Here is a 21,957-nt window from a genome sequence, read left to right on the forward strand (position 1 = left end):
GCAGCCCTTGCAGCATATGCATAGCCTCCTCTGCACTCCCTCCAACAGCCCCAACAGGTCCCTCCTGTGCTCAGGACCCTAGAGCTGGGAGCAGGGATGAGCCCTGCAGGGGCTGCAGCTTCTTGGGCAACAGCAGCCAATTTGGTGTTCTCCCTCAAGAGGAAGTCAATACCCGCTGGGGCTGAGGGATAAAATCAAGGCAATGAAGCCTGTGCTGGGCAGAGTTGTGCTGCCAGCAGCAGCTCCCTGTGGAGTCGGCAGGGCTCTGTCAGGAGCAGATGCCAGGTGTCCCCTTGCCCTGGACCCCATCCCATGGCTGTGCTGGGATTTGCCCCTACAGATATCAAGTGTGTTCAGAGACACTGCAGGGAGAGTGGGATCTCTGTCACTGGGTGCTCCCCATGCACAGGGACCCCCAGCCCTGGGGTGGCCGTGCCAGCAGCCCCAGAGACCTCCAGCCTCTGGAACATGGAGCAACCCCAAACCACATCCCTGCAAACACTACTTGTGCCCAGAGGACTTGCAAAGAAAGCTGGGGTGTGGAAAACCAATGACAATTTATTTACAGAAGAGCAGCAACAACAACGAGCTGCAGAAAGTATTTACAATGGAAGAGTCTTTATAACAACAACAATCTATAGAACGTATTTACAGTGGAACGTTCTAACAAAAAACTAAAATCTAATAAACATATTTACAAAAGTGAACAACAAGAACAACAAGAACATATATACAGGTAGATTTCTCCATCATCTCCATCAGTCCTGGAAGAAAAGGAAGCAGCAGGGTCACTCCAGCCCGGCCCTGAGGGCTGTTCTCTGTGTCCCCAGGCTGGCACACGCTGGCCCAGGGGCACTCTGCTGCCAGCACTGAGCCTGGCTGGGGCTGGGAGCCATGCCTCAGGCACTGGCACGGGGCTGGTGTGGCCCAAAGCAAGCGCAGGGCAGGCCGGGGGTGGCGCTTGTGCTGCCAGAATCCAGGGATCCCCCCGGGGCACTGTGTCCCTGAGCAGGGCCACCCAGCCTGGCTGCAAGGGACCCACTGTGCCTGTGGGCAGGGCATGGGGAGCACCTGCCTGTCCTGCTGCTGGGGCTCCATCCTCATCCCAGGACCATGGGCTCCAACTCATCCTTCTCATCCACCTCCATTGGTTCTTCTTCATCAGTCACATCGACTTCCATATCCTCTTCTTCCTCCATGACATCAACGTCCATCTCCTCAACTTCTTCTTTGATGTCCACCTCCATCTCCTCCTCCAAATCATCCACATCAACATCCATCTTCTCCTCCATATCAATCACGCTGTCTACCTCCATATCTTCCTCAGAGTCTCTGGCAGGCTGCAGCAGGTAGCACAAGCTCACAGTGGGCTCCCTGTCCCACAGCATCCCCACAGGGCCCCAGCCCACCCGGGCAGCTGGGGGTGCCCAGCTCCATGGAATGGCACTGTACCTCCACTGGGACAGGAGAGCACATCTTGCTGGGATCGGTGGTGAGATCCAGGCAGCAGGATGAGCTCAGGACTGATGGAAACATTTTGGAGCAGATAAATAATGTGCACGGCGCACGGCGCAGTGTGGTCTCCTGGCTGGCTCCAGGGTCAATGGTTGTGTTGTGCTCAACAGCAGCAGCTGGAGGCTCCACCTGCACCATGGACTGTGACATCACAATTCTGGGAGCTGGCATGTCACAGGAGTTCCAGGGCCACTCTGCACTGGGGGCTCAGGATCGTAGAATGTCCAAATCCTTGAAAGGTTTGGCTTTGACAGAACCCTTAAGATGATCTCTCTCCAACCTGAGCAACCTCCCACCAGACTGGGATGCTCAGGAGCACATCTAAACTGGCCTTAGATGTTTCCAGGGCTGGGGCATCCACAGCCTCCCTGCACAGCCCGTGTCAGTGTCTCTGCACCCTCCCTGGGAGAAAAAATTCTTGTTTAGATCAGAGCCTAGTCGAGCTCCTTCAGTTCCCAGCAATCCCCCCTTCTCCTCTCGCCACAGGCCCTGCTGAACACTCTGTCCCTATCTTTCCTCTGGGCCCCTCCAGGTCCTGCATGGCCATAGTGACACCTTGCTGGGGCCTTCTCCTCTGCAGGCTGAGCACCCCCAACTCTCTCAGCCATTCCCCAGAGCAGAGGGACTCCAGCCCTTGCAGCATCTGCATAGCCTCCTCTGCACTCCCTCCAACAGCCCCAACAGGTCCCTCCTGTGCTCAGGAGCCCAGAGCTGGGAGCAGGGATGAGCCCTGCAGGGGCTGCAGCTTCTTGGGCAACAGCAGCCAATTTGGTGTTCTCCCTCAAGAGGAAGTCAATACCCTCTACAGCATTTATTCCTATTTATTAAGGTCTGAGGGATAAAATCAAGGCAATGAAGCCTGTGCTGGGCAGAGTTGTGCTGCCAGCAGCAGTTCCTTGTGGAGTCTGCAGGGCTCTGTCAGGAGCAGATCCCAGGTGTCCCCTTGCCCTGGACCCCATCCCATGGCTGTGCTGGGATTTGCCTCTACAGATATCAAGTGTGTTCAGAGACACTGCAGGGAGAGTGGGATATCTGTCACTGGAGCCTCCCCATGCACAGGGACCCCCAGCCCTGGGGTGGCCGTGCCAGCACCCCCAGAGACCTCCAGCCCCTGGAACATGGAGAAACCCCAAACCACATCCCTGCAAACACTACTTGTGCCCAGAGGACTTGCAAAGAAATCTGGGGTGTGGAAAACAAATGACAATTTATTTACAGAAGAGCAGCAACAACAACGAGCTGCAGAAAGTATTTACAATGGAAGAGTCTTTATAACAACAACAATCTATAGAACGTATTTACAGTGGAACGTTCTGAAAAAACTAGACTCTAACAAACATATTTACAAAAGTGAACAACAAGAACAACAAGAACATATATACAGGTAGATTTCTCCATCATCTCCATCAGTCCTGGAAGAAAAGGAAGCAGCAGGGTCACTCCAGCCTGGCCCTGAGGGCTGTTCCCTGTGCCCCCAGGCTGGCACACGCTGGCCCAGGGGCACTCTGCTGCCAGCACAGAGCCTGGCTGGGGCTGGGAGCCATGCCTCAGGCACTGGCACGGGGCTGGTGTGGCCCAAAGCAAGCGCAGGGCAGGCCGGGGGTGGCGCTTGTGCCGCCAGAATCCAGGGATCTCCCCGGGGCACTGTGTCCCTGAGCAGGGCCACCCAGCCCAGCCCCACCCTGGCTGCAAGGGACCCACTGTGCCTGTGGGCAGGGCATGGGGAGCACGTGCCTGTCCTGCTGCTGGGGCTCCATCCTCATCCCAGGACCATGGGCTCCTCCTCATCCTTCTCATCCACCTCCATTGGTTCTTCTTCATCAGTCACATCCACTTCCATATCCTCTTCTTCCTCCATGACATCAACGTCCATCTCCTCAACTTCTTCTTTGATGTCCACCTCCATCTCCTCTTCCATGTCCACCACATCAACATCCATCATCTCCTCCATAACAATCACCATGTCCACCTCCATTTCCTCCTCGGTGTCTCTGGCAGGCTGCATCAGGTAGCACAAGCTCACAGTGGGCTCCCTGTCCCACAGCATCCTCACAGGGCCCCAGCCCACCCGGGCAGCTGGGGGTGCCCAGCTCCATGGAATGGCACTGTACCTCCACTGGGACAGGAGAGCACATCTTGCTGGGATTGGTGGTGAGGCCCAGGCAGCAGGATGAGCTCAGGACTGATGGAAACATTTGAGAACAGATGAATAATGTTCAGGGTGCACGGCGCAGTGTGGTCTCCTGGCTGGCTCCAGGGTCAATGGTTGTGTTGTGCTCAACAGCAGGAGCTGGAGGCTCCACCTGCAACATGGGCTGTGACATCACAATTCTGGGAGCTGGCATGTCACAGGAGTTCCAGGGCCACTCTGCACTGGGGGCTCAGGATCGTAGAATGTCCAAATCTTTGAATGGTTTGGCTTTGACAGAACCCTTAAGATGATCTCTCTCCAACCTGAGCAACCTCCCACAACACCAGGATGCTCAGGAGCACATCTAAGCTGGCCTTGGATGTTTCCAGGGCTGGGGCATCCACAGCCTCCCTGCACAGCCTCTGTCAGTGTCTCTGCACCCTCACTGGGAGAAAAAATTCTTACTTAGATCAGAGCCTAGTCGAGCTCCTTCAGTTCCCAGCAATCCTCCTTTCTCCTCTCGCCACAGGCCCTGCTGAGCACTCTGTCCCTATCTTTCCTCTTGGCCCCTCCAGGTCCTGCATGGCCATAGTGACACCTTGCTGGGGCCTTCTCCTCTGCAGGCTGAGCACCCCCAACTCTCTCAGCCATTCCCCAGAGCAGAGGGACTGCAGCCCTTGCAGCATCTGCATAGCCTCCTCTGCACTCCCTCCAACAGCCCCAACAGGTCCCTCCTGTGCTCAGGAGCCCAGAGCTGGGAGCAGGGATGAGCCCTGCAGGGGCTGCAGCTTCTTGGGCAACAGCAGCCAATTTGGTGTTCTCCCTCAAGAGGAAGTCAATACCCTCTACTGTATTTAGTCCTGTTTATTAAGGTCTGAGGGATAAAATCAAGGCAATCAAGCCTGTGCTGGGCAGAGTTGTGCTGCCAGCAGCACTTCCTTGTGGAGTCTGCAGGGCTCTGTCAGGAGCAGATCCTAGGTGTCCCCTTGCCCTGGACCCCATCCCATGGCTGTGCTGGGATTTGCCCCTACAGATACCAAGTGTGTCCAGACACACTGCAGGGAGAGTGGGACCTCTGTCAGTGGAAGCTCCAGATGCACAGTGACCCCCAGCCCTGGGGTGGCCATGCCAGCAGCCCCAGAGACCTCCAGCCCCTGGAATATGGAGCAACCCCAAACCTCAACCCGGCATATGGTGCCTTTGGGACTTCCAATTACAGAAGTGTCAGCGCAAGAGGAGCTGCCTGCTCATGCAGACCAGCTGGCCATCCTGAGGGGAACTGGGCAGCTCTGCAGGGATTAAGAGTTGCTGGGGGATGCTGAGTCCCAGGGCAGTACGAGGAAGCAGCCAGCCATGGAAACCAGCCCTGGTTCCTCACAAGTATCCTGGCTGCTCATTCCTTCTCGCTGTTCAGATCCTCTGCTCTTTTTCCCAGCGCCTGGGGATGGCAGCACTGTCTCATTGTTCGGGATGTGTGGTGAGGAGCTGGAGGCTTTCTCCAGTTTCTGCACCTTGCAGAGAGTGTGTTCATGAGGTTTGTTTTGGTGGAAAACAAAGAGATGCCACTTTTAAAACAGAGCTCTTCACTTATTTCCAGCTTCAAGCCCCAGCCCTTTTAGGGACCTTCTGCAGTCCACTCAGGGCTGAGCATTTTTCATGATTCCATACCTAGCAGGGCTGCCAGAGACCACTTTGGGCCCTATAGCTGCACTCCAGGACTCAGTAGTATATTTTGGAATACATGGAATGGAATTTGGAGCCTGTCAAGGACACTGTGGGGCTATGCAGATACAATTCAAGTCCACAGAAACATTTTGGGGTACCAGGAATGCAATTTGAGGCCCTCTGCACAAAATCTGGGGCCCTGTGCCTGCAATTTGGGGCCAAGTGGGGTATTTTGGGGTGGCAGGGATGTGTTTTGGGGCCACTATGCAAAATCTGGGAGTTGTGACATCCTCTGGTGAAGGCAGCCAACCCCCACAGCTACACACACCCCAAAGCTCTCCCTAGACCTGCCACCCTCCATACCACAGAGCTGATGACACATTGGTGTGAAAAACAACCATGATTGTCACTGAAATGCCACCTCAGCAGGTCTGGAGGGGGGGACTCAAGGATGAGGAGCACTGGGGCTGCTGTGGAGAGGTTTGAGGGCAATGCTCATGATCTGGAGCAATTTCGGGGCCTGGGAATGTCCCTGGGTGAGCTTCTGGGCTTGGGGTGGTCACCACACAGGGGTTGCTGACTGCCCCTCCTGGGGTTAGGGGGACAAAATGGTCACAGTGTGAGGCAACATGTGGGGGACACTGGGATAGCTTTGGCTGGAGAAGAGAAGGTTTTGGAGTGACCTCAAAGTCCCTGCCAGTGCCTGAAGAGGCTCCAAGAAAGCTGGAGAAGGACTTAGGACAAGGGCCTGGAGTAACAGGACAAGGGCTAATGGCTTCCCACTGACAGAGAGGAGGATTAGATGGGATACTGGGAAGGAATTCTTCCCTGTGAGGGTGGTGAGGCCCTGGCACAGGTTCTCCAGAGAAGCTGTGGCTGCCCCATCCCTGAAACCATCCAGACTGTGTGCAGCTTGGAGCAACCTGCGATAGTGGAAGTTGTCCCTGCCTGTGGCAGGGGCCTTGGAACTAAATGATCTTTAAGGTCTTTTCCTGCCCAAACCTATGAGAAAAACCTCATGAAAAACTTCAGGTAGGAAGGGTGAGGCAGCTGCAACAGCCCTTGAAAGTGTGAGAACTCTTGGACTGTGGGTTTTCCTAGTGAAAGCCTCAGCAAGGGATCAACCTGCCAGACAAGCCTCAGGCCTGGTGTGCTGAGCAGGAAGCATCCCACTGCCTGTGGGACAGGCCGAGAAAGACACAGTCTACTCAACACACTCAGGGTGCTACAAATCTAAAGGATATCATGGGTTTGGATGTATTTTCCCACCTTTTATTAATCCACAGAAAGCTGCACCTCTGCTGAGCTCACCGGCACCAGCAGCACAGCATTTGAAAAACGACCGATGGTTTTCGCTGCGCCCTTTGAGATCTCAGGATCAAGCCAGTGCGAGCTGCCAGGGAGCTGACAGAGATATCCCTGTCTTTCTCCAAGGGCTTAAGAGCTGTGACCAAAAGAAACAGCCAAGATGAAGCTGCATGTCTGCAGAGCCCATCCGGATTCCACGCAGAACACTCACCTCTGAGGATATAGCCGTGAGTCTCCGAATCCTGCTCTGTCATGTGCTTTGTGGCAGACCCTGGGCACAGAGCTCTGTCATTCCCTGCTCCCAGTGTGGTCCCAGCAGTGTGACCCCCTGGAAATGCCCTGCCACCCTCCCTCTCTCCAGGGCTGACCAAGGGGCCACCAGCAGCCTGAGGGAGTGGGACTGAGCAAGGTAGCCACCAAACCCACCTGCTGGCAGGGGGCAGAGGGAGGCTGAGGCTCTGCACAGGGTGGTTGGGGTAGCCACAGGGTTGCCCCTTGCTGGCAGTGCAGTGGCAGGGACGTGGCCAGGGTGGCCCAAAAGGGGCTGTGGCTCACCAATGAACCTGATGGCCGCCAGGCGCACGGGGGACTGAGGATCACTCAGGTAGGGCAGGCACTGCTGCATGTACTCTTCAGCCATGCTGCTCCTCCTCATCAACTGCAAGGAGCACCAGGGATGTCTCCAGGCTTGTCACAAAGGCCCCCAGCTGGCTGGAGTAGTCCCTCCTGCCCCGCATTGCTGAGCCCTCCCTCCTGCTGGGTACAGGGAGGGGGAGAGAGGCCTGGAGAGCAGCCTCTGGTGCTCAGTTCTTGAGGGCATGAACAAGGTCCTTCAGGTCCTGCCCAGCCCTGTGAGCAGCACTTGGAACAGGCTCTGCTCCCCTGTGCTCTCGAGGGGACAGACATAGGGCAGGGACAGCCCTCACCCAGCCTGGGCCCTGTGGCTTGTCCTTACCAAGCATTCTCCAAGCTCCCACATCCTCTCTTTCTGCAGCAGGTGCTTGAGAGTCTGCCAGTTGAGAAGCTCTGCAGCAGCAAAAAGGGCTTCCCTGGAAGCCTGCAGAACATCATTAGCTCAGAGGTGGCACCAAGGCCTGGGGAAAGAGACCTCTTGGCTTTATTCCTGCGGTGATTCTGCCCTTAGGAAGCTGTGACTTGTCCTACCCAAATGTCTTGGAGTCTCTTGGGGAGACCCCTGGGCGACTGATTGAGGCTTACACTTGTGGGGAAGCCAAGAAGCCTCTGGGCTTCTGGGAACACACATGTTCAGGCCTTGGGTGCTGCTGGAGCCAGCAGGACAGGTGTTGAAAATGGCCATGCCACCTTGTCCACCCCTGCTTGCACTGGTTCTGCAGGAACCCTTCCCAGAGGCTGCACTGGGGGAGCCCTGCCCTCTGCCAGCAGCCCTTGCCCCAGTGCCTGAGATCCCTGGGAGGTGTCAATCACCCCTCATATCAGTGCTTAGCCTTCAAATCCATACCATGGCCACGCCTGGGTCCTGGTCGCTCACACGGAAGAGGAGTGGGACCAGTGCACTCTGTATCTGCCTCCTCATTGCCTTCTCATCCTTACTCACCACAGACCTCAGCAGGTCTCTGCAGAGCCAGAGGGAGAGCTCTCGCAGCTGGCTGCACTCCTGGTAGGGAGGAGGAAAGGTGAGCTTTGGACACAGAGGCTCTCTGCCCATGGCTGTGGGGAGGGCAGTGCTCCAGGGTCAGATTCCAGAGCGGGCAGAAGCAGCATTGGGCTGCAAAGCCCAGAATCCATTCCAGGAGAGCTGAGCCTTCTCTGAGTGCTGCTGTCAGGGCAGAGCTGCAGGGCAGTGCCCGTTTGTGGGGCTCAGGCTCCCACATCAACCTCACCGAGTCAAAGAGGGGCAGGATCTTCCCCACCAGTGGCACAGCGATGGAGCTGGCCTTTGTATTTTTCAGCTGACCCAGGACATTTTGGCAGACCATAACAGTCTTCAGCCTTTCATCTTCATCGCCAGCTTCCAGTATCTTCATCATGCTTGGCAGGAAGAAGTCAATATTTCCCGCCTTTATGAAGAAGAGAATTTCCATTTGCTGAAAAGGCTGTGTTGGGACACCTCCCAGGGCAGCCTCCAGGTCCCAACATGACAAGGAGGGTGTTTGGAGCAGTCACTCCACATCCTGACTCCCAGCCCAGGCCAAGCCACTGCCTTGCACTCAGCTCCAGGCCCTGGCTGCCAGTGTGGCTGCCCCAGCACCACCCTGCTCACCATCTCATGTCTCTCCGACAGCCCGACGAGGACTTCCAGCAGCAGGGAGCCCATCACCACATCAGAACACCCCTGATCACTCCAGATATTGGGTTTGTTACCCAACTCCTCCATGTCAATCTGCTCAAAGGATGGCTTCAGGAGCAAACACAGCCATGAGGTTCTGGCAGAGGGCTCACGGAAGGGGATCAGGACCTTTTTGGTTAACTCACAGCTCTGTGAGAGGGGTCAATGCATTTTCTGGGAGGGTTGCACCACTGCTTCCAGAGCAAGGTAGCAAACTCCTTTAGGATCTTGTCCAAAACCTCAGGCATGCAGGACAGAATGGCCCACAGCTCCTGCACAGTGCTGGAAGCCAGGGGTCTGCCTCAGCCACAGTACCATGGCCAGGACCAGCCCCACAAAACAGAGCCCATGCTGGGGGTCCCCAGGGGCCCTGCTCAGGAGGCAGGACAGGGCTGAGGGGGAGTTTTCTGCAGGGCTGGGAGCACCAAGCTGGCCCTGGACTGGCTTGGCTGGCTTTGGCCAATGTGCCAGAGAGCTGGAAATGTTTGTGGGATGGAGAGCCTGACTCCATGGGATGTTCTGCAGCATTCCTTGGAACTGGCAGCCACAGAGTCTCGGGGTCTCTCTCCCCACAAGGAGCAAGCCCTTCAGATTGTCAGGGCCAGTACCTGTTTTTTTGAAGAGCCATCTCACACAGGCTAGTGAGCACTGCCAAGCAGTGCTTATTGATCATCACAAGAAACAGTGACTTCACTTTCTTAACGTCTGACTCTGCGTTGATGCATGGCAGGTTTTCAAGAATGCTGTTCACTATCTTGGGTACCTGGAGAGGATACAGGTGAGGATGGCACTGCCACTGGAGTGTAGCCTTGTCCTCAGCTGCCCTTCCCATTCCTCTGTGCTGCCTTCAGGTGGCTTCAGATGCCCAAGTCATCTGGTTCTGTGAGGAAGGGATGGAGGGAGGAACAAGGCCTGACAGGCCTGGAGATCAGAGCAATCCAGCCCTTGGGCACTTACATCCGTCAGCCAGAAGTTTGGGTCTTCCATGGCTGCATCCAGCATGCTGCTGGACACCTGCTTGTCAAGGATGCTGGCATCTGTCATCCCCATGATGGCCTCGAAGATGACGTCTGCGGTCTCACTAGACTGGAGGTATTTTCCAAAGGCCTGTGGCAGGAAGGAAGGAAGACATGAGCAATTGAGTGCCCTGATGGTGCTGCTTGGCCATACTCCTTGCAGTGCTGGCAGCAGACCCCACAGGAAAGCTGGCAGCAGTGCCTGCAGCCCCTGCTTGGGAGAGGGTGAGGAGAGAGGACCCTCCACATCAGGGAGGAGGGCTCATGGGCATGGGCTGCTGGCCCTACAGAGAACCAGGGGCTTGCTGGGAGCCAGGAGGGCTGAAGCTCCTGCTGGGGCTGGAGCTGCTGCTGAGACACAGGAGTGCAGCCCATGTGTTGTCCCTGCTCAGGGATGGCAGGAACCTGCTTGTCAGGGCAGTGAGGTCCCACCAGCCCCTCTGATTCTGGGTGCCTTTGCTCACACAAGTGCCCTGCTGATGCCACAGAAAAAAGTCCCAGCAAGGGGGTAGCTCATCACCTGGGTACAGTCCTTGGTGCTCATGAAACACAGCGAGGAGGTGGTCATAGCTTCCCAAACAGATTGGTTTGACCTGTCCTTTGGCCTTGACTTGACTGAACAGCAGGGCAAACACAGAAGAGTCAGTAAGACAGAGCTGCTTTGCCAGCAAGCTCATCAAACAACCCTGAGATGTGCTTGCAAGGCAGCAGGACAGAATCAGTCAAGATTTCTGAAGGGCATCAGGAACAACTTCTTGCTACAGGCAAGAGGGACAAGCCAGGGTGCTGGATCTGCTCTTCTCTAACAGGGAAGACTTGGCTTTGGGATCTGGGAGTCAATTGTAGCTTTGGCTGTAGGGGCCACAAGCCAGCAGGGCTCAAGGTCCTGAAAGGAAGGGGAGGAAGGAGAGCAGTAACAAACAAATCCTGGACTTGAGGTGAGCACTCAGCTTCTGCAGTGAAGTGACAACTGGGATGCTATGGGAAGTGGCTGGGAGGAGCAAAGGAGGTCAGGAAGCAGATCTATCAAGAGAGGTCTGTGTGCACAGGGATGAAGGCCACAGCTGCTCTTGCTTTTTTACTTACACATGAAATCAGCAAGAGAAAAAAGAGCGTGGAAGGCTGTGGAGCTTGTTTCATTCCTGGAATATCGCAAAACAATGAGACGTCCCAGCAGCTTTCCTATGATTGGGATTGGGATGTCTCCAGGGCAGACAGGTCCAGAAGTGTCTCTTTTAAGCTTAACAGAAGCCTGGATGAGGGAGGCATGAGAAGAAGGGCTAAGAAGGAAGTTCGTGCTGCAGACCTGTACCCAAGAGTGTGCCCAGGGCTGGATTCCTGGTGAGGCTGGGCTTTGCAGGGCTCTCTGGCCCCATCTCTCAAAGCAACTGGCTGGGCAGCAGCCCTGGCATGGAGACTGGCAGGGAGGGGGGACTGGCCTGGCTGGAGGGTGCCTGGTCCTTACCTTCAGAGAGGAATACTTGGGCAGCAAGCTGGTCAGGAGACCAATCCTCCCTACAGCCCTCTCCTGCACAACTATTCTCCTAGATCTGGTGAAGTCCAGCAACATCTGGGACAAGACAAGCTGCTGGTGAGCACCAGGAACCAACACTGCTCTGCTTCTGGGCCAGACTTGTACCATCCCTCAAGGCTTCCTCTGTCCTCACACAAAGACTGCACTGGGGTCCCTGGGGTCCCTCACATGCCTGGACAAAGGCCCCAGGAGAACCTTTTGGCCAGGCAGGTGCCACCCTCTGCAGCCACTGTGCTTCTGTGGAGCCTGGTGCCAACCTCGGCTTCCTCACAGGAGGTGAACATCCTCCCCACACCACACTCTGCCTGCTCAGCTCTGGACTGAGCAACTCCTCCCCTCCAGGGTGAGGAACAGCCCTGGGACCTCCACTCTGCTTGTGCCAGACCTCCAAGATGTCCTGCAGCTCCTTGCTGACACGGGAGGCAGGAAAGCTGAGCACCACTGTCCTCAGCATTGTGTCCATGGATTTCAGGGTCTGCAAAGGGGACAGAGAGCAGTGGCTGCGATTCTGCTGTTCCGTCCCCCACAGCCAGGAGACTGATCTGAACTCTCAGTGCCAGAGGAGGACATCTGAACTGCCCAGGAGAGACACAGAGATACCCAAACTGCTGGGGACAGAGCAGCCTGGGGCACAGGACACAGCCACACCCATGGGAAGGGGACAGAGCTACAAGGGTGGGAAAGCCACACCAAGACCTCACCCTGCCTCTGGTCTCTGGTCATGGGGCAGCACAGGGTGAGCAGAGAGCAGCCCAGAGGGACTGGAGGCTCCTGGAGCTCACCCAGAAGCTCACCCACCTTGACATAGAGGGAAGCACTTTGGTATGGCATTTCCTTTTCTGGGGGAAGCCAGAAGACACTTGAGAAACATGCAGAGATGAGGTTTTTGGTTTTGCCCTCCAGCACATTATCCACCAAGCTGCAAGGACAGAGGAGGGACAGTTGGACACTGGTGCTGAGAGCAGCCCCTCAAGGCCTCATGCAGGTGGCATCAGAGCTCTGGGGCAGTGGGCCCACCTTAATTCTTCAATGGCAAGCATGGCGAGATGCCGGACCCCTGTGGTCAGACGGTCCTTTGGCTCATTTTCAAGGATCTCCTGCAGAGCACAACCAGGATGGGACCTAGCAGCTGCCAGCTCCCAGTGCCTCGAGTCCCTGACCAACCCCAGCACTGTCCACACAGTGTGCCAGCGCCAGGCACTGTCCCCATCCCCAGAACACCAGGTGTGCCCTCACCTGGATATTCTCTGCCACTTCGCATGTTTGGCAGAATAAATCCAGGCCCTGGGTCAAGCCGTGTTTCAAGGCAGTTTTGCACAGGATGTAGATGCTCTTCAGAAACGTGGCCTTGTGGGTCTCCTGGCAGCCAGGACACAAACAGGGAGTGTGGGAGGGCAGACACAGCCAGTGGACCAGAGCACTGGGGGTGCAGTGCCCTGGGAGAAAGGCAGCTCTGCCCAGCCAGCACTCCTCTGCAGCCCAGCAAAGCTCCTGCCAGCAAACGCCAGCACAGCCACCGCCCAACTGGCCACAGCTACCTTGTTGAGGCTGCTGACAAAGGCCATGATGAAATCCACAGCATCCTCTGACATGTCGTATATAGGCAACCAGCTGGCATCTGCCAAAGGGGAAGAGCAGGGAGGGCTGCAGAGGCTCTGGCCACAGGAGAGAGCCACAGAGACCTACCCTCCACCCAGCCCTGTGCCTACTCCCCTGGCATGGCCTTTCTCCTGTGCAGCTTGTGCCTGGAGATGACCAGCAGAACAGCTGCCCTGCTGGAGCCGGGAAGGCCCCAGTGCCCTGGGCTGAGGAGCATGCTGCCAGATGGGCAGGAAAGGTCCAAAGCCCCACTGCCCCTCACTGCCCCTCACTGCCCATGCCCTGAAATCCCTCTGTTCTGTTTTCTCTTGGGAGAGGCTGTGCTGGGGCTGGCATTCAGCCCTGAGCTACCCTGGCATTCAGGCAACATCGTGCCAGGAAAACGTGATGCTGGCATCATGCAGGCTGTGCTGGTGACCTGCCCAGCCCAGCCCTGCCCAGCCCCACAGGGCCCTTCTCTCACCAAGCTGCAGTGGCTGCATCGTGGTCGTGTCGTAGAAGGAGAAAAGGTGGAGATTTACAGAGCTGCTGTCCTGGGAAGAGCTGTCCTCCTCCCAGGCCTCCATGGGGGAGGCAGGGGGTCTCTTCTCCATGCTGTGGGACAGACAGTATGTGGGATGCTGGGGTGGGTGTTGGGTTGGTGTCGTGGGAAGCTTTGGCAAAACGCTTCAGCCTCACAGGGCTGCCAGGCGTGGTGGGGCAAGATATGGGCTGAAGTCGGGGGTCCTGGTCAGCTCCAGGCTCCTGCCTGTCACCATCCACTGTGGGCAGCAGCCATGCTGCCCACACATGCTGCAGTGGGGTGTCACAAAGGGCCACACTGTGACACAGCACCTGCCTCTAACAACAGGTCACAACTGACGTGGCACGTTGTCAATTGTTCCATAAACAATTGGCTTGTTGACATGGAACCTGTCCCCAGCAATGGGTCCCAATGGCTCACCACCCAGGCAGGGAACAGCAGGGTGTCCCCCAGGGCAGAAGGCTCAGTCCTAGGCACCCAGGGTGCCTCCAGACCTCACTTTGCCCTCACATCCCCTCGGGACATCCCTGGTGCCCTCCAGTACATCCCAGAACCCTGTGTTCAGACACTATCATGTGCCTTCAGGACATCCCTTTCCTTTCAGGATACTGCAGAGCTTGACCTTTCTGTGGGGCTGCAGGAGTGAAGTGGGAAAGGATGGCAACCACGAGCATAAAGCTCTAAGGGCTGTTGTCCTCTGGTACAGCCCAGCTAAGCAGCCTCAGCTGATGGTGCTGTGGGGACTGGGGGCAAACTGGGGCCTCTGGAGCACATCAAAAGGTGCACTGGGGTGCTGAAGGAGAAACTGGCCCCAGTTTGCCCCCTGGTCCCTGAGCACGCCTCCGTCAGCCTCCTTGCATCCTTAGGAGCCCTTCCTTGGCCCTCATTTTACACAAAAGCCCACAGTTTGCCCTTCCTGGGGCCAAGAGGCCCCTCAGGCACAGACCAACCACAGGACAAGCTGCAAGGACAGAGGAGGGACAGCTGGACACTGGTGCTGGGAGCAGTCCCTCGAGGCTTCACTCAGGGGATCCATGAGGGATGGGCAGATCCCCCCCAGAACACTGGCTGTCCCCTCACCTTGATTTTCTCTGCTAGATCATATGTGTGGCAGAGTAAATCCAGGCCCTGGGACAAGCCATGATTCCAAGTGGTTCTACACAGGAAGGTGATCAGGAGGGATTTCTGGCTTCTCTGAGCTAGGGGTCACCAAGGCTTCTGGAGCAGCCAAACCAACTCATGGGGCAGCTGCAGGGTGGGAAGAAATAGAATCCCTTTGGGCACCACAGCTTCTCTCAGCCCCCTTGGTCAGGGACAGGGGCATCAGCCCCTGGAGGGACCTTTTTCCATGCAATGGTATTTACCTATTGAAAAAAAATTTGAGGAGAAAAACACCTTTTGCTCTCGGCCCTTCTCAGTCCCACTGCCTGCTTCTGGAGAGGTTTGGATATTTATTAGTAACAACCTCAAGTGCATCATCAACTGCTGCTCCATTACAAGGCCAGGTTGGGCTGTAGGGCTGATTTACACAGGGGGAGGTTGGGCAGCAGAACCTGTGGTACCTCTGCATAAGAGCACTAAAATCACAGGCGGTAATTCAGGGGTCAGAAAAGCCACAGCTTGCTTTAGGGCCTTGACCCAGACATGGGTGGAACACATGCAGGGGAAGATTTTACTGCTACCACTAATAATAGCAGCATTACTAAATGCATAAAAAACAATTACTGTTGGAGTTGAAAAATAATGAAGTAGGTAAATAATTTACAGGGTGCCTGCAAAATAAAGAGAGGGGGAGGGCCTGTTTAAAACCCTGTCAACTGCAACTGCTCTGAAGCAGCCCCCAGAGCCTGCAGCAGTCTTCAGTTAGTTGCACATTATTTAATTGGTTTCAAGTGATTTTCTGGACTGCTAATCACCATGATGTAATTAAAAACCTGGGCAGCATGTTGAGTGCTATAGCACATTAGAGATGTTAAATTCCTGAGAGTTCCTGTAATAGGAATGGCTGCTCCCCTTGCCTGGAGTATGAAATACCCAGAGAGGAGATGTCTGCAGGTGATGAAGCAGAGGGATGAAGGGCAAGTGGCCATGAGTAGCTGCTGAGGCTTTTGGTTCAGGAGGAGCACGTCCATGAGCACATCAACACCTGGGAAGCCACAGCCCATGACTGTGCACTGGGGTGATATGGAACCTGAAACCAAATACCCCTCCAGCTCCACAGCTCTCTCCTGGTCCAATAACTGAGCCAAAAACTTTGGCAAAGCACATCCAGCCCCATGTTCTTCAGTCACCAACTGTGATGGGGAAGCATCTCCCACCATGCAACAGCACTGCTTCCACATTTAAACATCATAGAAAACTGAAAAATAAAAATGTTTTGGCATCGCCAAAACCTATTATGTCCAAAAGAAACAAGGCTCTCCTTGCTTTCCAGGGAAAACAGGAGGTGAAATTAAAAGTGGCTGTTAGAGGAAACATGAGTCGTAGTGTTCTAACCAGCTTTGGCTTTATCTGCACATCCCCAGCCTGAAGAGTCAGTGAAATGAGAATTCCCCTTTTGGTGATTAGATTCTTGCTGAGAAGAAAACAGTTTGTGTTTGTGCATTTGTTTTGTTGCCTTCTTGTGCTTTCTAAAGGTTTTCCTGCTGGCTTTGCAGGTAAACACTTCCCAGCAGAGATGAATGGGATTCAGTACGAGCTGCTTTGGGCTTTGAAAGCTTGAGCCATTTCCCTCACTTCCCCTGCTCCCCTCAACATTTTGGCAGTCCCAGGTAGAAAAGACACACTCTGAGCAGGGATGTAACATAAAAGGAATGCTTTTCTCCCCAGAGCAGCTGTCTGGCTCAGCCAGGGAAGATGCCACTCATTTCTGTGGCAGAGCTGCTGGCAGCTGGGACAGCAGAGCCTTTCCAGAGCTCATGGAGAGCATCTCCAGTCTGCAAGAGCTGGGCTCGACTGAGAGGATCCTGGCTGGGGGATTCAGAGAGGTTTCTTGGCTTTGGCAGCCTCCAGCAGCATTTATTGCAGCCTCTGCTGCCTTTCATGAGCACCATCCAGGATAATGTGTCTGTTGACAATTGCAGAGAGGAGCCAGTGTTAAACCCTTCAGTGAGGTCCCTGGAGACCCCACTGCCGACCACAGCACACTGCTTGGCTCCTGGAGAAGCAGTACAACCTCAGAGCACTAAAGACATCTCATCAGCATTTGGCAGCTCAGCACAAAGACCAGTAGCCTCAAGAGTTTTCTTCCTCAGGAGACGTTTTCCCCACGGGCAGCTCAAGCCCAAACTCCTGCTGGCTGCACAGAGGCTGCCATCAGATGAGTGTAAATAACTTTTATTCACTAAAGTCACTAAAGAAAATTGTGGCAGAATCAGATTTAAAGTTCCCATCCTTTAACTGCTCTGAGACAGGAAGCAACAGAGAAATCCACGCTGCTGATTCCCAAATACAGCTCTTCAAAGTCACTGAGAATTCCTGAAGAGCTGATCAAGGCTGCTCTCATGCCTGTAAACAGCTGCTTTGCTGGGCACAGCACACAGGAAGGGTGATGAAAGAACAGTTTGTTATTTCCTGTGCCAAGGCAGGACAAGGTCAATGGCACCAGGAGGGACCTGCCAAGGACCATCAGGGTGACCAGGGCAATGCTTCTCTTGGGGAGGTGAGGCCCTGGCACAGGTTGCCCAGAGAAGTTGTGACTGCCCCTTCCCTGGAACTATCCAAGGCCATTTGGATGGAGCTTGGAGCAATCTGGGGTGGTGGAAGGTGTCCCTGCCCATGGCAGGGGGTGGAATTGGATGGTCTTTAAAGTTCCTTCCAGCCCAAGCCTTTCTAACGTTAACCACAGCATCACCCTGAAACGCAGAGGAACCACCTGTGTTTGCAATTCTTTATAGCTGAGCATCACCATGCCTGTACTGAATCTGAAACTGTACTGACAGGAAAAAAAATAAAAAAAAATAATAAAAAGCACATTAGTCACAAGAGATCAAAATCACTTCCTTGAATTATGACTTTGTAAGCATTAATCTGCAAATCATCTGCAAGGAATGAAGTAATTATTACCCCAAAGAAAAAACTACTCTTTATCAGATCACTTTCAAAACCAAATAATGAAATAATCACAACTTCAGTCCTTAGCAAGTAAACAGGATCAGAGGTCAGGACAACAAACACAGGCTATGCAGGCAGAACAATAACTTCATTTCCCAGAACCTGTTCCCTGTTCCCATTTTCTGCTAGGTTCTCATTCAACCATGTCAAATCACACGGGAAAGACTCTTCCAGCAGATTTCCACCTGTTTAGCCCTTCCCAACAACATCACCACTCCCTGGTCATGTATCCTTTTAGTGCCACATCTGAGCTCAAACCTGTTCCTAAGCTTTCATGGCTGCAAGCACAGAAAGAGCCATGGACCAGCTCAGTCAATACACCAGCAGGGATGCAAATAAAGTGAGGGACCTAAAAATGGATGACAGCTGTCCCAGAGCCCCACAAATCAAAATCCCAGCCAGTGAAGAGGTGACTGCAGCTGAGACCTGCTCAGCCGATGCCTGGAGTGCCACAGGCAGTTGTTTATCAACAGAATGTGTCCTCTGAGCAAAGCTGAGGCTTTACAGGAATAGGTGAGTCTGTGGAGAACCAACTAATTTTCTTAACCACATAACATTTGAAAGATTTGTTTCATCCCAAATTCAGAGGCTGAGGAAAAAGAGAAATTGGGGACAGGACAGCAAATTATCAAAAGCACAAATGGCACAATGCAACGGCCCTGTGAGGGGCAGGAAGACAAAAGAAACACCTTAAAGGAGATTAAAATGAATAAGGGGGACATTCAACTGGAAAAAATGGGGTGACATGCTCAGAGAATAGAGTAATGAATCCCAAAAGACAGCACATCCTCTCAGGATGGAACACTTTCTCACTGATGACCTCACTTCATTTGGCCACCAGGGTTTCTGTAAAAGGTACAAATGCATCTGACCTTTCCTAGAAACTTATGCAGGTGCCCAGGTGGATGATTCAAATGTGAGTCACATAGGCACAAAACCACCGAAGGGTTTTGAAAAAAACCACCAAGGGTTTTGCACAAAACCACCGAAGGGTTTTGCACACAAACAAACTCAGAGCTGCACATGCCTTTGTAGAAATACTTGTAATGGAGGAGGAGCATTTCAAGCACCCTAAATCATGAGTGGTCCTCAAAAATATTTCAACAGTTGCAGTTTATATATATTGAACTCTGATATTTTTATCTTCTCCAGCCAAGTATAGAGTTCTCTCCATGATAAATGCAATTTATTTTCACATTAAAACTATTTTAATAACTTGCACTCATAATCATTACAATCATAGATCAGGATTGCTGTATTTCACAGTAGAAGACCCAAATGCCTTGCAATTAATTTTGTCTTTTTATTCTCCAGCAGACTTTTCCTTCAGGCCTACAGAAATACCTCAGTAGTTTCCCAAATGTGAAAATGATGTTTACACCACTCTGCTAATGAGAGCATTTCCTTTACAACATCACTGCTGAATAACTTTGCCCTGGCTCGTGCACACACTCCTACCCATGAGCTAATTCACTCTGGAATATTAATGCCATGACTCAGTGGGATGTTGAGTCACAGTGATGCAAGAACTGTTCCCACAGCCCAGCTCATCATACCACAGCAGCAGGAGCAAACACCCATCCAGAGCTGCTGTACGAGGAGCAGGGACAGATGTGGCTCTCTAGGGACATCCCTCCCAGATGAGCACCCCCAGTCCCTGTGCAGGAGAAGGTCTGGTTGCTCTGCAGAAGGCAAGGAAAGGACAGGTTTATTTGCAGCCTTAATAGTTGCTAAGGAAAGACACTCCAGTTATCCCCATTACTGCCTCCTCATTGCAGGCAGTGCCTACTCCTCCTTTCTGCTCTCTGCCTTGACCTTCTCAGGGCCACAGGGCAGTCATGGTTGATAAGAATCTAATGACTCCTGCCAGGACAGGATTCCAGGTGGCTCTGTGTCCCTGGCAAGTCACCCAGGTGCAGAGTGCAGCCCGGAACATCACCACAGCTGAGCTAAGGAGGTGACTCAAACCCTGGCAGAGACCCAGTTCCTTCCTCCAGGAACCAGCAGATACAGGAAGAACCTCAGATAGCATCATCCCACAATCTGGACCTTCCTTCCCTTTCCCTTTGGCAGCTCTTAGGAAGACACTCAGCCCATTTGGCTCACTGCAGCCTCAGCCTTTGTCTCAAAGTTCTTGTCCTTTATTCGCAGTGAGAGCTGCAGAGAGGACAGCCCAGCCTGCTCCTCCTCACCCCTTGGGACGAGCAGTGCTGCTCCAGGGATTCCCCTCAGCTGGGGGAAGCTCCAAGTACCCTAAAGGCTCCTGCATAACCCAGTGAACAGCCAAGGACTTTGCCAGGGAGGAGGAATCCAAGTAGCCCTCGCCTCTCTGGAAAAGGGAAATGCAAAGTTTATTCACTGAGCAGATTGGATTTCTTCGTGCTGGGAAGGTCACCACTCCATCTTTCACTGGATTTTATTTATTGCTGCAACTTTCTTACTGAATCTCACAATTTAAACTCCTATTAAAGCACCCACTCTGTTCCCCAGTGACTCTGCCCCACTTTAGCTCTGCCCCAGACAAAGCAGCCTGATGCCTAATGATTTTTGTTCTTTCTTTTTATACATTTTTATACCATTTCCCTTTCCTTATACCCTTCACAAACACTCCTTGTGCCGTAGCCCTACACGTTTATAACTCTTGTAGTCTGATATTTAGCTTAATTTGGGAGTCCTACAGAGAAGAAAGACAAAACTTTTATAACCATCTCAAAACTAAAGGCTCCAACCTTGGACAAAGCCTCCTCTCTAGAACATATTTTTATAAACTAGGCTGTAGTCTCACTTGGGGGAGAGTAATTAGAATAGGGAAACCATTACTTCATTTGTTAAGTTTCTTATTGGAGGATTTTAAGTAAATATGGCAATTTGTGAAGTCCATAAAATTCTATACGTGTTGTACATGGATGTACTGCTGGATGGATTTCCACCTTTGATGAGTGTGCACCAGGATCCTATTAAAACCAAAATAATACCCTTTTCCCCTATACTACTGTGCCTACCTCATATTTTTACTGGCTTTTAAGGCATCAAGCCCCCATCAAGCAATGCCCCCAAAATAGAAACCATCACCTTTTGGGTCAGTCCGAGCTTTTGGGGAACAGCCGTGTCAGGACTGAGGCAATAACCACCCCAGAGTGACCCATCTCTCTTCCCAGGGAGATCCAAGTCCCACCACTCCTCATGCAATGCTTGGCTGTCTCCCAGCCACGTATTTGCAGCCTGACTGTTAAAATGCAGAGCTTCCCACTTTCCCCGATTAGGCGTTAAACTCTCCTCTCCCTGCCCATCAGCTCACGGATAAAGCCTGAAGGCTCCAGCTCGGCCTGGAGCTTTTGCAGAGGCAATTTAAAGGAGCTGAATCCTTTTCAATAAGGCTTACAAAAGGATTAAAGGAGCTGAAAGAGGAACACAGACCTCCCGAGTCTCAGCTCGGCTTCATTCACAACGTCAGCCTCTTGCATTCTCTGCAGTAAGAAAAACCTTCATTAAAAAGAAAAAGTAAAAATAATAATATGAAGAGTGCTCACATCCTGAATGCAGAACTAATCCACAAGGGTTTAGCTGTGGATTACTCCTTTGCCATTGTCGACTCACTGTCTAATAACAGTTAAGGAATTTCTGTCAATCAAATGAAACCTATTTTAGCAGATAGAAACATTAGCAATGTTGCATGGAAAACATTGAATTGGAGGCTTTATTTCACCACTGCACAGAGCCACATAAATTGGCCTCCCCTGCAAGGGAAAAAACAGTCTCCCCCGAGCAAATGTTTCCTATATTAAAAAAAAAAAAAGAGAGAGAGAGAAAAAAAAAAGGGTAATTCAGTTTAATATTTCCCCTCCCTCCCGGATGCTGTGCTAATTATTAGAAGAGAATGGAAGAGAGGTAGGTTTGGAGTAACAGAGCACCACTCAGACCGAAACTGAGGTCAGGAAGTAGGGCTGCTGGATGGAGTAAACCAAAATTGGCAAAGGGATTAATCCAATCTGTCATCTTCATCTCCGGGTATTTAGAAATATCAGAGAATCACAGGAGGGTTTGGCTTGGAAGGGACCTCACAGCCCATCCCATTCCACCCATGGGCAGGGACACCTTCCACTGTCCCAGGCTGCTCCAAGTCCCATCCAGCCTGGCCTTGGACACTGCCAGGGATCCAGGGGCAGCACAGCTGGCAAGCTACAGGCTGGGGGATGGTTCTAGTCTGGCAGCACTGCATCTTTGCATCTTGATGCTCACAAGCAT

At 53.1% G+C, this 21,957-nt stretch overlaps 1 protein-coding gene across 4 annotated transcripts; it reads right to left on the bottom strand.

Annotated features, from left to right (window-relative positions):
* Positions 1-6,376: 6,376 nt before the first annotated feature.
* Positions 6,377-21,430, bottom strand: LOC146429639 (uncharacterized). 4 transcript variants are annotated; one of them, XM_085077903.1, is made up of 18 exons: positions 13,540-20,803; positions 13,016-13,095; positions 12,714-12,836; positions 12,495-12,574; positions 12,276-12,396; positions 11,863-11,952; positions 11,030-11,513; positions 10,464-10,558; positions 9,885-10,034; positions 9,536-9,690; positions 9,074-9,209; positions 8,862-8,996; positions 8,482-8,658; positions 8,100-8,255; positions 7,575-7,676; positions 7,175-7,277; positions 6,831-6,890; positions 6,377-6,755 (listed from the first exon to the last, which is right to left on the bottom strand). In XM_085077903.1, the coding sequence occupies exons 1-18, from the start codon at positions 13,667-13,669 to the stop codon at positions 6,619-6,621; spliced, it is 2,514 nt and encodes an 837-aa protein (XP_084934029.1). In that variant the 5' UTR covers positions 13,670-20,803; the 3' UTR covers positions 6,377-6,618. The 4 variants fall into 4 exon arrangements, with proteins under 4 accessions (XP_084934029.1, XP_084934028.1, XP_084934030.1 ...); XM_085077902.1 differs by adding an exon at positions 21,130-21,430 and having other exon boundaries at positions 6,674-6,755; positions 6,831-7,277; positions 13,540-19,394; XM_085077904.1 differs by having other exon boundaries at positions 6,674-6,755; positions 6,831-7,277; positions 11,030-11,195; positions 11,409-11,513.
* Between the last annotated feature and the right edge of the window lie 527 nt (positions 21,431-21,957).

Source organism: Lichenostomus cassidix, chromosome 18, assembly GCF_008360975.1.
Source record: "Lichenostomus cassidix isolate B80296 chromosome 18, HeHo_3.0, whole genome shotgun sequence".
Taxonomy (NCBI): domain Eukaryota; kingdom Metazoa; phylum Chordata; class Aves; order Passeriformes; family Meliphagidae; genus Lichenostomus; species Lichenostomus cassidix.

Bases quoted from the DNA above. Each gene is read 5' to 3' on its own strand.
- LOC146429639 (XM_085077902.1), bottom strand. From the start codon at position 13,669: ATGGAGAAGAGACCCCCTGCCTCCCCCATGGAGGCCTGGGAGGAGGAC. The intron at 11,953-12,275 runs GTGGGTGAGCTT...TCCCCTTTGCAG, and splicing joins GTGCTTCCCTCTATGTCAAG to ACCCTGAAATCCATGGACAC. The intron at 8,659-8,861 runs GTGAGCAGGGTG...TTCTTCATAAAG, and splicing joins TGTCGGAGAGACATGAGATG to GCGGGAAATATTGACTTCTT.